This window comes from Typopeltis vanoorti, chromosome 24, assembly GCF_054136105.1.
Source record: "Typopeltis vanoorti isolate ZY-2024b chromosome 24, IOZ_Tvanoo_1.0, whole genome shotgun sequence".
NCBI classification, from domain to species: domain Eukaryota; kingdom Metazoa; phylum Arthropoda; class Arachnida; order Uropygi; family Thelyphonidae; genus Typopeltis; species Typopeltis vanoorti.
The window spans coordinates 23797159-23812903 of NC_143572.1; the positions used below are offsets into that span (position 1 = coordinate 23797159).

At 36.5% G+C, this 15745-nt stretch overlaps 1 protein-coding gene across 1 annotated transcript in view; it reads right to left on the reverse strand.

Annotated features, from left to right (window-relative positions):
* LOC150093022 (arrestin domain-containing protein 3-like) overlaps positions 1-15745 on the reverse strand; it is a 118577-nt gene that overhangs the window by 70583 nt on the left and 32249 nt on the right. The window contains exon 4 of the mRNA XM_090414127.1: positions 9066-9292. Within this exon, the coding sequence (XP_090270253.1) occupies positions 9066-9292 (227 nt within the window). The remainder of the gene's footprint in view (positions 1-9065; positions 9293-15745) is intronic.

Genomic DNA, 15745 nt, shown 5'->3' on the forward strand with positions numbered 1-15745 from the left:
ATTTAAAACATTGGAAGAATTGATGCGGAAGTGGGGAGTTTAAAATTTAATGTAAATATGTATATCCGATTCGGTAAGAAGATAATATTAGATAAATAAAAGTTGAATAGCCTGGCTTCAAATTTGGGCATTTTGGTTGATAGGCAATCTATGTTCAGGAATCCTATTAGGCACTACTAAACCTCAGCAGATTATGGGATTAATTAAAGATTCACTGTAGAAGAAAGGAAGTAATGATACTGTTATGCATGCCTTTACTCAGGCTAATATTGAACCATGTCAAGAAAATCGAGGGGATTCAGAGAAGGTATTGACCAAATGTATACAAGGATTAGGTAATAATTATCATGATAATTGGATGGTTAGCTGCAATCCGATGAATTGATCTAACAGGAGGCAGAGAAGAGTTTAACCACCTAACCGGCCATTATGGATCAAATACGCATCCTCATACGCTTCGTATCCATCATATATTTCAATGTAATATCAATCGTATTACAATTTTAATATGCACTTCGCATCCATGATAACTTGGACGTATATATACGTCTTGGCAGGTAGCGTGTATTGACGTTTATAAGTTAATTTAGGGCATATATAAGATAGACATTTGCTGCATTAGACAGCTTTATCGGAGTACATAATAAAAAGATTGTAATCTCAGTTAGAACCAATATACGAAGTTCAATTTTTACTTCTACATTTAGTACGACCATTTTGAAATAATGAATTTAAACACTAAGTGAATACTAGAAACCTGTTAACGTGTCCCAAATAGCTTTTAACTACACACATCGATTAAAATAAAATCCTCGTTGAATGTATTATTTAATAACTCCTTCTTTTCAGCTTTGAAATGTCGTAAGGCCAACCGTTTTGGACTAAATTATATTCCATGACACTGGTGTGACTGCCGTTACCTTTAATTACCTCGATTACTAGGGATTATGAGTAATGAATATTAACTGTGCGCGTTAAAGATATCGATAACCCGGAATTGTGATCATTTAACTTCAACTATATATCCTTGGAGTTCCAGGCCAATGCTTTCGTATGTTAATCACAGTTATTTTCACATATAAACGCACTCTCCCTTCTGGATTTCATACAAAAGTGCGCCCCCTATCGGTAATATTGTAAAGTATATTAATGAAAAGCAACAATTATAGTTCCTCAGGGAAGGTCGCATGCCATGCAAGTTATTATTAATCTCAGCAAAATATTTGCATCTGAACTAACATAACATTGATCCAGATTTGATTACACGCGGAAACACCTCAACGTTTGGTGTCTGCTGTAATTACAACTTGAGACATGAACTTTCCTTATGAGAGTTTACCCACTGTTTAAGTGCCACACCCTAATTATTCTCTAACGTAGTCAAATCTCAATTCAAATGCTTTAAACTACGAATTTCGAGTAGTTCATGATGTGGCATATTCACTTATGTTTTGACCTTTACAACAGTATATGGTGCTCAGCTTCTCGTTTCTATTGCTTATACAATGACCACAGCGCCATACCAAAGTCTCCTAGTTGTTATTTGGGATTATGGCCAAAGGGAATTACCAACACTTGCTTCCTAACCCAAGTATTGTTATGAGGAGAGTGTACCCTGTCTGTTAATTGCGTATGTGAGTGTAATTATTTTTTTTGGACAATTTTTCTGTTATATGCAGATTAAAACCAGACTTCCAAGGAGAGATAAACACTACCATCTCCGTATTAAACTAGCTAATTCAGTTGGAACGTCCTTATAAAGGTTCTGATCCTAGACAGACAGGATTTGAATCCAGGTCTTTTCGACCAAAGAGCATCGTCGATACCGATTGAGCAATGAAGCCACTGCATCGTAGACAGTCTAGCACACTCTCTCCGCAATGATGATCCCGGCGCTTCCACCTTGAAACGTGCGCTTTCCTAGATTTGTGGCAGGCCAAAGTCCTGTCAAAAATCGGAAGACTTCGCATGAAGACAGCAGAGTGAGACGAATTGAAAAGCAGCGATCGTCTCACTGAACTTTATCAATTTGTAGATCAGTGGATGAGTTCGAGACAAGACTGAGCTCGCTCATTGACTGAAGGAAGTTTTCATGGGTAAAAGATGGAAAATACGTTTTGCATGAGGATTGACAACGTGTTGCTGGGAATATTTTGCCAGTCCTCATACAACTGATGGAAAACATGCTTGTACATTATATACCGTGGTTTATCTCAGAGACAGTGTCATGTCATTTAGCGTTTCCGTGACTCATTCGCGAGGATATTGTAACGTGCTCATTGATTGGAAAGATCTTGGTTCGAATCCTGTCTCCGATTCGAGGAATCCTCTTCTTATGAGGATTCTTGCTTTTCAACTGTAAGCGAGTTCGTCTGCCTAATACAGAGATGGCACCCAGAAAACCCGAAATTTATTCTCGAAGCACAAACGAACCGGTCATGGGATTAGTATTAGTTCCATGGCTTTGGGAACTAATAACTAATTAGTTTGTTTGTTTTTATCCCAAATATGAAAAAAAGTGTTTCTATTTGAGATTCTATTATCTATGAATACAATCAGCTTTTACTTTAATCGCAAAAGCTCCAAGTAAAATTATGAGATATACTATGAACCTTATGATTGTGAATATTTGTGTCAATAATCTTCCTTTTGCTGGTGATAGAAAGAAGGAAGTAATAGAAAGAGGGAGGGCAAAAGAGAGAGAGAGAGAGAGTGAGAGAGAGTAGTGACAAGGATAAAACACGCAGATAAATGCAGAAGAAAAAGACAGAGAAAAACTAAAGAAATAATGATAACCAGAAAGAAAAAAAGAATGCTGAAAGAAGTAAAGAAAGAATAAGTCGTTAAACCCTTTTATGCGAAGCCGTTTAGTTTTAATGAAATTTGAAGACTGAAGGGGCAGCCAATCTCCACCATTTGACATCACAGATAACTGGCCCAAGGCTATTAGTGAGTTAATATGCATCCCGGGGAGAGAGTATGATGACAGCTGGTACTATGAGAGAGAGAGAGAGAGAGAGAGAGAGAGAGAACGATAAATAGCTCTCGTTATCGAGAGAGAGAAGGCAGTGGCGCTTCTGATAACACTCTTACGACCTTGTTTTTCACAGTCTTGAGGAACCTGCATAGAATCTTTTGTTGCTAGCTTTTTCTTTTCTTTTCTTCTTTTTAAGTGAATCGCATTCAAGGAAGACATAAATCATACCTCTGTACCGAGCCCTGATAAGACCTCATCTCGACTACTGTGCCCAGATTTGGTCACCTAGGTTCCTTCTTGATGGGGAGGAGGTTGAGAGGATCCAGAGGCGAGTGACTAAGATGATAGCAGGTCTATGGAATGAACCATATGAGAACAGGTTGAAGATTTGTGGGTTGCAGAAACTAGTTGATAGGCGAAAAAGGGGAGATATGATTGAGACATTCAAATTGCTAAAAGGATTCTATAGGATTAATTCAGATGATATTTTTGAGATCAGGACTGGTGGTGGGAGAACAAGGGACACCCATGGAAGCTGGGCAAGAGCGTGGTTAGCAGGGGTGTTAGAGCTGGGTTCTTTACTTTTAGAGTGGTAAATGAGTGGAATAAGCTGCCAGAGTCTGTTGTGGGTGCTATGACAGTGAGCGAGTTCAAGGCAAGGTATGATAGAATACTGTGAGAATGTTGAACAGCTGTGTGAACATGATGTTTAGGGCCTCCCTCGATGAGTCTAAGGACTCCTGGAGTAGCCCGTGGTAATAATAATAATAATAATAAGTGGCTAAAACGGTGCTCTTTATGCCTGTAGGACTTCCAATCAGTAAGGTGATATTCTCACATGGAATCAGTAGCGCACTCAGGATTTAATCTTGGGAGGGGCCGGAGTGGAGTAGACGCTTTGAGAATACACACTATGCATTGCATACGACCTATGACTGAGCATCTGCAATGATCGCTAATTCATAAAGAGTATAGAAATAGAAGACACGACACAACATAAATAAAAAAGGAATGAATTTTAATTAGGAAAAGAATTTTGGAAATTTTTCTAGTGTTTTTTTCCTTTTTCTTTTGGCGAAGGGCCCCTTGGCCCCCCTCCCTGGGTGCTCCACTGTCATTTATCTCTTACTATCTCTTACCTAAAGAGTTTTACAAACATCAATGGTCAATCGAATAGTCCAAACTGCTTGCCTTGGTTCGCCAACGGTCCTCATTAATCTGTCTTTGAAAGAATGCTATTCGAGGTCTGGTCTCTTCCGAAGGACTTCATCTACTAAACAATAAAACACTTAGTTCTGGTTTCTTTTTACTATTAAGACGTGATTCGATTGGACTCGTAGAATCTAAAGAGAGTCGACCAAACTCGCCCGGAAATCAAAGCAAGTATCTTCTTCAGGGAACTCCACTAGCATCATCACTATCTCATTCAGATATCATTTTTCAGAAAGATGTACCTAAATTGGAGACGGGTCATGACAATTGAGATTTCAAAGAAGTACTTTTTCGTTCATTATATACCAATCTACAGTAATATGCCAGTTGAACTTGGTATATGCGATCTGTAGAGGAAAATATAACTATCACTCGAAAGAGATGTTTACATGTAGAAGGGGGACAGTACAATACTGTTCCCTTTCATTAAGATAAAATAGATAATACACAATTTCTAACTTCGGTACACCATGAAAAGAGGGCAACGCTATCTTTCTCTTTAGCTGAAGATCCTTTTGAACGTTTAGACTTGAAAATTAAAAGCAGTTTCTAGTTTAATAATGACGTTCATTATTAACTTAAAAACAGAGTCGGTACTTTTTCTCCAATACAGGAAAAATGAGGAATCTAGTTAGAGTTATTCAGCTGAAGAATCTATTGGCGAACAAAAGAAATCTATGATTTTAATTTTAGTTTAATCAAATTACGTATTTGTTGCAATTCTTTCCTACAGCAAGCAATCAAATATGGCGTCTGTAATGTGAAGATATCATTACCAGTTTCTTTCCCCTTCCCCCTGCTGTCACCGTATGACATTTAAAGCTTCCTATTTCCTCCATGTGTTCTCACCACACTGCAAAGCATCCTTTGTGCATTGCCGCCAATGTACCGACAACTCCACGACCCTTAAGATTCCTAAAAATAATCTCTCTCTCGGCGAAACCATTGTCCGTCGAGTTCGCTAATTATGAAATCACAGCCTTCCTATTTGGGCTAAGCAAATAACTGCATTCCAAAGACCGCCGTGTGTATTTTAAATAGCATGCACTTTATCCGGGCCAGACCTCTTTTTCTCGTTGTTATAGCAACGTCTGGGTAAAGACTAAATAGACGCGTGGGATAGATTGAGGTTGTCATGGCAAAAAGGAAAAACGACTTTAGTTAGACAGTTTAGTGGTTTATTGGTTACTGGGTGTCTTATTCGAAAGAAAAAGATTGAATTGAGCTTTATAGCCGACTACGAAAGGAGAACGAATGTGACGGAAGAAATTAAAAGTTAAAATGTTAGCTCAAACGTTATTAGGAAAATGAATTTTCTACATTACAATATAATGAACTAAAATATAAATTTTTGCACACCAGATGGCGCCAAATACTAATAATGAATTGAATTCTGAGATGTGTTATAGTTTTAATCAATAAATACTAGGGAAAAGACTAGAATGTAAGAATGAAAATTATATATTTCTTTTATGTCATTTGTTTGTCATGCAAGTAACGTAAACACTTGAGGAATAATATGAATAAATGCAGTGTAGCCGGTACTAATGTATTGCTTTCAGATTTAGGAACAACCCACTTTCTTTTTCTCTCTTTCTCTCTCTCGGCCCGAAGAAACTTGCCGTACAATGGCATCTCCTTCCTCTAAGTGACCTTGAACTACCTAGACACACAGCGACCGTGTCAGCCACCGTTTTCCCCTTCTAATGAGATCGCTCATATGACAGCATCTCACATCATTATAACGCAATGAGAATCTTCCGTACACGAACATCCCAACGAACTACTCAGCTATGATCAATAAAACTGCTTCTTTCCTTGATTCATTATCGGATGGAACACGTGTAAGTCTCTCTCTCTCTCTCTCTCTTGGAAGGAATTTTCTTCAAATGATTTTATGGCGATATAAATCTGCACATTTTAACAACCTTAAATTGGCAATAATAAAAATAACCATAAAGTATAGGAGTGGAGATTATGTTAAGTGTTTTCTGGCTTTTGCAAGTTCCATTTATGATCAGATTGTATTTATAGAGACCACACACACACACACACACACACACACACACACACACACACACACACACACACACACACACACACACACACACACACACATGCAAACAACAACAACAACAAAAAAAAAACCTTGAGGGAAAAAATAGGATACCAGACATCGTATGTTCCATCTATCGAAGTGCTAGAGTAAACTTTATGATATCTAATATTATATAATAAAATGGATCCAAATTATCTATATAAATATTAGCGGTACTTAACATTCGCGCGCGCACGCACACACACACACACACACACACGCTATTTAGTGCACAAAATCATCATCATCGCAGATATCGTCTGACGTTCTTAACAATATAATTTATTGTTTACTTTGTTTACATGTTTATTATTTACTTTTTTGTGTACATACTCGTTTACGTGCATGCTGAATATTTTGAACCATCGAACGTAACATGCCAAATTATTCAAAACAATAGTTTAGGCTGTAGGCTTATCTAGTGCTTAAATACTTGAAATATTCAAGAATATAAAATATCAGATCAGCTAACGTCTTTTTATTCCCGTATACAGGGAGTAGGCGAGGCCGTTTTAGCCCTATCTAACTTTTGGAGACAGTCTCCACTGGTACCCAATCATAGATAGCTGGCCCAAGGCTATCAGTAATTAAGCGGCACGCAGTGAAGAGAGACGGCTCAACAAGTGTCGCCATCTCGTAATCCCTAACCCTAACACTCGTATTTAATGTCTGAAATAATGTGGGTTCTACAGGCGATTTTCTTGAGTTTACGGGATGAAAAACCCGAGTTTCGGGAAAAAAAACCCCGCTTTCCCGTACCAGAGATCGACTACGTCGGGAACCGGTCGAAAAAAAAAGCTTAGAAAAATTTCTTCTAGTCGCCGACTAGATTCGAAACCAAGAAGTCTTCCTTCATGAGGTCAAGCGCCATGGTATGCAAACGCCATATCCACTGAGCTACAAAATATTAAAATATTATTAAAATATTAAAGGATTGTATTTTATGTACTGTAATAGTAAATTATTTTTCTGCAGATATAAGGGTTGTTTATGTATTACTGTTGGCTTTCGATAGGCTCGGGCCTACTTCGATTCCTCAGAACTGTATATGATAACAAAATAATCAAGTTAACTCATAATTATACAGATTCGAATTACTAATTTAAATCAACAAATATACAGAATAAATTTATATGTGCAAATAAATGTACATTAAAATGCAGTCAATTATTAACAACAGTTCTACACCACAGTGACATATACCAAAAGGTCAGATCCTTCATTTGATGTCGGTGACGCCAAAGTAAATTAATTGCATTTGCAAGCTGTTTCTAGAGTTAGTAATCATGACGCAAGCAAATAGGATTTTATCTTCTAGAAGAAGTAATGGGATTTTAATTCCAATGTCCAATGAAATCTACCTAGTATAAAATCCACATATAAACAGTTACAAATAAATAAATAAATAAATATTAGACAGTATTATGAACATGACCTCTTATCGAGCACGAAGTGGGAATACCCTCAAATCTTGGCGGCGATTATGTAAAAAATTTACAATCCACAAAATCTACAAAAAGTTACGACTAAAATAATACAGGCTACTGAAAGGACGTTACAGTATTTATTTATTATAGAAAGGATTATCTAATGGTTATTAGAACACTGAAAAAATAATAATTTAAAAAATATATAACAGACTTGCTTCCTGAACGATCTTGGTACGAGCTCTCTCTCTCTCTCTCTCTCATATACAAATCAGTGCTATCATCCCTTCATACTCTGACATAAGCCAACCATTCAACCAAACCGTCTTCATCTCAACTTCAATAACAACAAATCATCAGACAACATCACATTTTTCTCCAAATGACTATCTCCAGTCTTACCTGGTGCAAAGACATATCTATAAATGTCCTAGTAGCGAATCAACTCTACTTCTTATCCCAAATCAATACTACCTATCTTACAATATCGTTCTCCTATCTAGGGGTGATAGTATCAAAAGCTTCCGTAAAATCTTGAGTGCTCTATAGCTAGGCTAACTGATGACCCATTTCCTACAAATTTACTACAAACTGTATCTTAGAGACGGTCCATTTTTTCCTTATACAATTTTAGCGCTCTTTCACATAGCTGGACTGCATTCTTCTGTTTTCCTCTATACCTACAAAAAAAAATACTTGCGACAGTAGATCAACACTCATATGCAGTCCAACATCCAAACCCACCGAACCAACTCCTCTTCCTCCTTTTAAATTTCAAGTAACTTTCCTGGTGTGGTGTTCTCAAAAAAGTATAACTTCTAGCCATTGAAGAAAAAATCGTTCAAAGTTTATATTAAAGATCTTGTTTTTTATGATATCGATAAATTAATTAAATCAATTAATACTCAGAGTAACAATAAATTCATATAAACAGAGAAAGAAAAAAAAAAGCGTCTATAAAAGAAAAATAAACCAGCAAAAGAAACGCGTTAGAATTTCATGCTTTATTTAAACTTCTCAAGATATTCAAGAGGCAGTGTATCTCCAGTTACAAGGGCGAATTGAGACATTTTCTTGAAAATACTTTTCACATTTATGTGAAATATATTTCTCATTTTCCTCCGAAGGTCGAGAGAGGCTGCAGGGTATTAACTTGCGTAGTTTCTCTTTATATATATATCATCTCCACGACAAGCCATTAGCATTCAAACAGAGGTGACGCAACCCAGTGACGTCATCAGGAAGGATAAGTGTGTTCATCTGACAGTGGATCATCGATGCCGCGAGTGAGAGAGAGAGAGAGAGAGAGAGAAGAAGAAGATGAGAGAAAGGCTAAAGAGGAAGTACTCACCAAATACTGCTCATCCATGCAGTCGATATGTGGTCCGATGATGGTGAAATATTTCATCCCCTGTGGCGGAGAGGCGTACGGGATATCTACAGTTACTTTGACGTAGTATCGGACTGTGCAAGGCCTGGCCTCGAAGCTGCACGGCAGGGAACTCTCGGGGAGTTGAAACCGAAAGGAGAAGGAGTGTCGGCCACGTGGAAGGATTGGGACGTTTCCGTCTGTTTTGTCTGCATACAGAAACAGAATATTAAGAACACCGTGTTTGTACACTCGAAAGAACACACACACACACATGCTACTATATTCTATACATGAAGGCATCGTAATACGGTTGACAGATTATCGAAACTTATGTCTACAAAACGATAACACTTTGAGCAGAATAATTATTTTGTTCAAAACAGCTGTCTTTTACGTTTTCTTTTTATCTTGCCGTCACCCCACTAAAGCGGTAATTGGAGATGTTGACTTTGGCTCGTGTTTCCAGATAGGATAATTGAAAATTATCGTACTACCTTTGAAATTATCGGTGTTTACATCGATTTTCTACGCATCAAATGATCCTACTGTGGATATGTTTTGAAAGATTGATTATAATGACTGCCTGTTTTCGTTAAAGAGTCGACTAGTCTAAGAATTTGGATAACTACTTAAACTTCGAATTACCAGCACAGCTAATTTTATAGAAAACGTTTGGTTGTGTGTCGAACTCATATTTACATTTACTAAAATAAATAGCCAAAAGGCTTTAGTTCGGCGATGCAAAAATTGTAAAAATCAAGTGGATATTAAATCCAGCATTATTTCAAAGCCGAAAATAGAAACTATAAAAAAAAAAAATTGACCAGTAAGGTGCGGCTAGGGCAAATCGTAAATGCCGGAGAGTGTATTTTTGTAAGCTCTCTGGTCAAATTTCATATGAAACTTTTATAGTTTCTGCATTCGGCTTTGAAATAATGCTGGATTTAATATCCACTTGATTTTTATAACTCATATTTACATATTGGTAAATTTTTTCCATTGCACTATTAGCAATGAATGCGATCCAGATAATGGGAAATTCTTTCTTTTCGTGTGGGTTTTATTATACACATATCAGTAACATATCGTGATTTATATTATATATTTATATCACATCTTATTGATATCCTATCCCATCTTATCCCAATTTACGCTCACGCGTAAACCTACACATTTCACCGTGTAGGCATTAGGAACCCAAATCCTACGGAATAAGTTGGTTACTCCTTATTCCTAGAGCAGTGTTTCTCAAAGTGTGGTAAACGTACCCCCGGGGATACGCGAAATGTCGTTAGGAGGTTCGTGGCAATTTTCGGCTATGCATAATTAAAGGTGTCGTTATATTTTTCAACAAACAGTGCAATTAGAGGCAACCGGGATAAAACGGCACTAACTAATGAATCACATCCCCTCTCCAACAGAAACTGCTGTATAGACCAAGCAAAACCATATGTTGCCGGTGGAACATATGGTTTTGCTTGACACCACCCCCGTCGTTAACGTGTTAAAACTAAGAAATTTTTAGTGCATGTGTTTCAGATATTATGGAATTCGGTTGAAGGGAATTAGCATTTCAACTCAACTGTTGAAATGCTAATTTGTCTTTGGTTCGCGCGATCTTTTGTTAATACCGCACCAATCATATGCAGTTCTTCGCTGCTCTACGCATCTCAAGTCTTGTAAATTACTGCGAATTTTTGCTTGAAATAATGGGAAAGAAGATGACGCTATTTGGGTGGATGATTTTGACGATGCACACAAAGAAACTGTTCTCGATGCCAAAAATAGCGATGTGAGTAAGAGCTTCTTGGTAAGTCGCACCATTTTCAGTTTTTTTTCTGAAAAACTTTAGTTTCCGAAAATTCCCGCACGTATCTCGCAACACGATTTTTTAGCTTTAATTTTTGGGAAAAAAGTTACAGTTATAGTCGAGTAAATACAGTATTTTTTTAGCTTTCAAATTCTTACGTATGGATCATTGGTTAAAGATTGGATTTATAAAACCCTCAAAAGAGAGCAATATAGGAAATACAGGTAGCTGTAAGCAACAAGTAAACGTTGATATTGCATCTGGATCCAATGAAATTGATAAGAGTGTGTCGTCTGACATCGCTAGAGAACCAAAATTTAAAAATAAATCACATTTTTTGTTTACATGAACATATAAATTCAAATAAAATAGATATTTAATTTTAATTAATATTTTAAATTAATTTATCAATTGTAATTAATACATTTTTAATTAATTTATTTATTTTAATTAATTAATTAATTAGGGTTACTTGGTAATAATGAAAATTTAAGAAGGGGTACGCGGATATCTGAAGTTTGAGAAACACTGTCCTAGAGGTATCTACCTGGAACCGACCAAAGGGCTTCGTCTATACTGACTGAGCTTTTATTTGTATAATCAACATGCTATATACATTCGGAACTATATACAAATATTTACAATCTATGTACAATATTTACAATCTATGTACAATATTTACATAGCATGGTTGTTGTTGTTTACATATTATTCTAATATGTTGACAATATCAGTTTTCAAGTACATTTTGTTTTTCCTTTTTTTTACACATAATATTTTAGATATATCTATTTTCATATATGAAAATAGATATATCTAATTTCTATTTTCATAAAATAGAAATTAGATATATCTATTTTCCAAAACCAATCACATTAGTTTCTATATTTCTACTATTTTTTTTTTTTTTTTGTATTTTCATGTTATTTTTACTCTTTACATCGTTCATTTCTATTCCCACAGCTATACAGCTGGTAGGTTACATATTTACATCTGCATTCGAATATGCAGGCATTAATTTTTTACCTTTAATATACATTGCGTTATTGTAACAAATCTTTGCTAATGGCACATTTAATAATATATCCTTACCATATATATATTCATATACATACATACATACACATACACATATATACACATATATATATATATATTATACATTGTTTTACATCAGTCATTTCTATTCCGACAGCGATACACTTGGGGTGAATTAAATATTTACATATTCTTTCTAACTTGAAGACATTCATTCTACATCTCCTTTTGTATCGCGTTATTGTAACAGCTCTTTGTTATTTAGTCATTGAGTTTTTCTCCATAATGTGTAAGTATGTTTTACATATATTTAAATATATATATATATATATATATACTATACTATACTATACTATACTATACTATACTATACTATACTATACTATACTATACTATACTATACTATATTTCAGTATAACTAAGTTTATAAAATTACTTAGTAACCCTAATATACATTACCAAAGTTAAAAAAACTAATTTGCATCTCTATCTTCTCCAGAGATTTTTATTGAAAATAATAACACCTTGTTGCAATTTGTATACATTTAATAATATAGTGATTGATTCATTCATTACCCTTGGAGGGTAATGGATGGCAATGCTGTAGCCAATGAAGTTCTAACTGAGGCTCGGCTATTGCTGTTACCCTCCTGCCATGATCAGAGCTTTAATTGCTCAATAACACCTTATCCTACACTGTCCTTTACAGATAACGGGGAATATGAAAAGCATTCTTACTTCGCCCCTTTAAGCCAGTCCTTATAAGGATAAGGCTCTGTATTACTAAAACCTTGGTGTGTGTGTGTGTGTACACACACACACCAAGTACACACACACACACACACACACACAACACACACACACACACACACATACATATATATATATATATATATATATATATATATATATATATATATATATATATATATATATATATATATATATATATATACACACACACATATGGGTATTATTGTTATGTTTTCTATGCATAGTTATTATTATGAGGATCTTTTCAATTTTGTTTGTTTTCTGGTCTTCCAACCAAAATAGGTTTTTCTCGGTGAATGGTTGTTTCTTACGTAGGAAGTGTAGTATTGTGTTCATATTTGTGAAGTTTCGTGACAGTATAATATGATGTGATGTATTGTTTCTGGGAGGGGGCAGAATTGACATTTGGCCGGTCCTTGGATTGGAAGCTATGCACCAAAGCTTTGTGGGTAAGCATGCATGGTGAACTTTGTAGAAGAAAGTTTTGTATTTAGGAGGCATTGGTAATCTGAAAGCTTGGTTTAGAACAGGACTGAGTTTAATTTCGCCTCTCCTTTCTTCCCTATGTTTTTTTTTTTTTTTGGGGGGGGGAAATGATTTTTTACTCAGAATCGTGTAGTGCTTTCTAGGTTTGTTTGCTAATAGGGTTTGAACATCGTAATGTTCGGTTACGAAAGAGTAACCCTCCGCTATTTCAACAAACTACCTCGGGCTTTGTTTATTGATATGTTTTATATCAATATCGCGTGGTATGTTTTAGTGTGTGTGCACGTGCGGCTGTTATTGTTCTGGCAATGAGGGTTTTTAAATGAATATTTAGCAGTGCTAAACCACCGGCATCAACTTGATGGTATAGTGTTGACCTGCGCATGAGTTCGTATTGAGAGCCCCAGATGTAAGTAGCACAAAGCCTGTGAATTCTTTCTGCTCATTTTCCGTGGTAGGGGATATTTCGTAACTTGTACCATAGCCTAAAGGTTAGGTAAATGTTACGTATCCTAGCTTTTCCTCTGATTGACAGCTGTCTAGGACGCATTGTGTTTATAGGTCTATACCGACTGAGCTACCGAAGCTGATACGCATATTATAATTCACTATAAATTGAAAGTTATATTTAATGTCAATAAATACAACCATAAAAAGACATCTAAGACAGGGGTCTTCAACGCATGGCCCGGCGGCCATTTTGAAAAAATAACTACTTAACATTAAAACGCGATTAAATAAAAAATAATTTCAATGAAGCCCCGCGGGCCACTCAGCTCTACTGCGGTATTTAGAATTGTAAGATGCTCTCCAGATTCACAAGGAACGCTGTGCATTTGATACTTTACATAAAATCCTATAAAAATAAAGATTAAATAGACATGCTTCTTCAGCCATCTACCAGCGCCAAGCGGTACTTAAGTACTAGTACTAACGTCGCAGGTAGATGGCTGAAGCAGTAGTTCGTTCGAGTGCGCTGTCTAGTGCCTTCCAGATAACATCTCGAAGGTTCTCGATACTTCGTTGTTTTCATATAAATACAAGAAGATCTCATCCACAGTCAGTCAGTCGTGAATAGTGTGATATTCGTGTATAAGCGCACGCAGGTTCGTCGTGTCAGCCATAGCCTATTGTGGTTTTTTATTGACAGACTTTTTTCATTAGTGTGAGACAAATTCAGCGGATAATAACCGTTACACGGCCATTTTGGATCATTTTTTGAGTTCACCTTCCATCCCCATAGCATCTACGAGTAAAAAGTGTAAATCAAGTGATTCTTGTTGGGTTTTTAATGAAAAGTAGACCAATTTGTACTTTTTTGTGCCGATCGACGATAAGCCAGTATGTTTAATTTGCCGTGAGTGTCAGTATAAAAAGAATACAATATAAAACGACACTATGAGACAAAGTATGCATCCAATTTCTATCATCTTCAAGGGCGGCTTCGTGTGGACAAAGTGAACCGTCTCCAAATTGATTTAAAATGCAAGCAGGGTACGTTTAAAAGGCAGAGGGAAGAGAGCGAAGCGTGTGTCAAAGTAAGTTATGTAATAGTGAAGACATTGCTAAAAAATCAAAAGCCTTCTTCTACGGCGAGTTTGTGAAAGAGTGTCTTATCGCCGCTGGGGATATTCTGTGCCCAAATAATAAGGAATTGTTTTAAAAAACCGAGTTTTTCTGTAGCACGAAGTGTTCAAGAACTTGCCAATGACATTGAAGGAACTTTATAAAAAAAACGGTCGTCCGAATTTACGTCATATTCACTTGCTTTAGATAAGAGCACAGATGTGAAGGATGCAGCACAACTGGCTATCTTTTTCCGTGGCATTCATCAACAATTCAATGCGATAGAAGAACTTCAAGTGCTCGTACCTATGAAAGGAACGACGAAAAGCACTGATATTCTCGCAGCCGCCAAGAAAACGCTCCAGCGTTTCTACCTCAGCTTAACCAACCTCTAGGGTGTGGTACTGATGGTTCCCCTGCTATGGTGGGAAAGAACGAAGGGTTTGTTGCGCTGCTACGGAAAGAACCGTAACTAGAAGGAAAAATTTCGTCCATTACCACTGTTTAATCTATTGGATTTGAGAATGTCATGAAAGTTATTGTGACTGTCGTCAACATTATTAGGGCAAAAGGACTGAATCATCGTCAATTCCAAGAGTTTTTGATCCAAGAGTGCGAAGCGGATCACGGCGATGTGGTTGATTACAGTGATGTGCGTTGCTTGAGCAGAGGAAAGGTTCTTAAAAGAGTCTTTGATTTAAGGAGCGAAATACAGCAGTTCATGCAAACCAAGGGGAATCCGATTGCGGCATTTAACGATCCGAAGTGGATGACAGACTTTGCCTTTGTGACCGACATCTCGTTGCATATGAATCACCTAAATACGCAGCTACAATCCAAAGATTAACTGGTGCACACTCTGTTTGTAGTCGCCTGTCAAATCAAAGCTTTTGTGGCCAAGCTCAAACTTTGGGAGGCACAACTCGCAAAAAAAAAAAAAAGACTTAACTCATTTTCAGCTTCTCGCCGAGTCCAACTGTTCGTT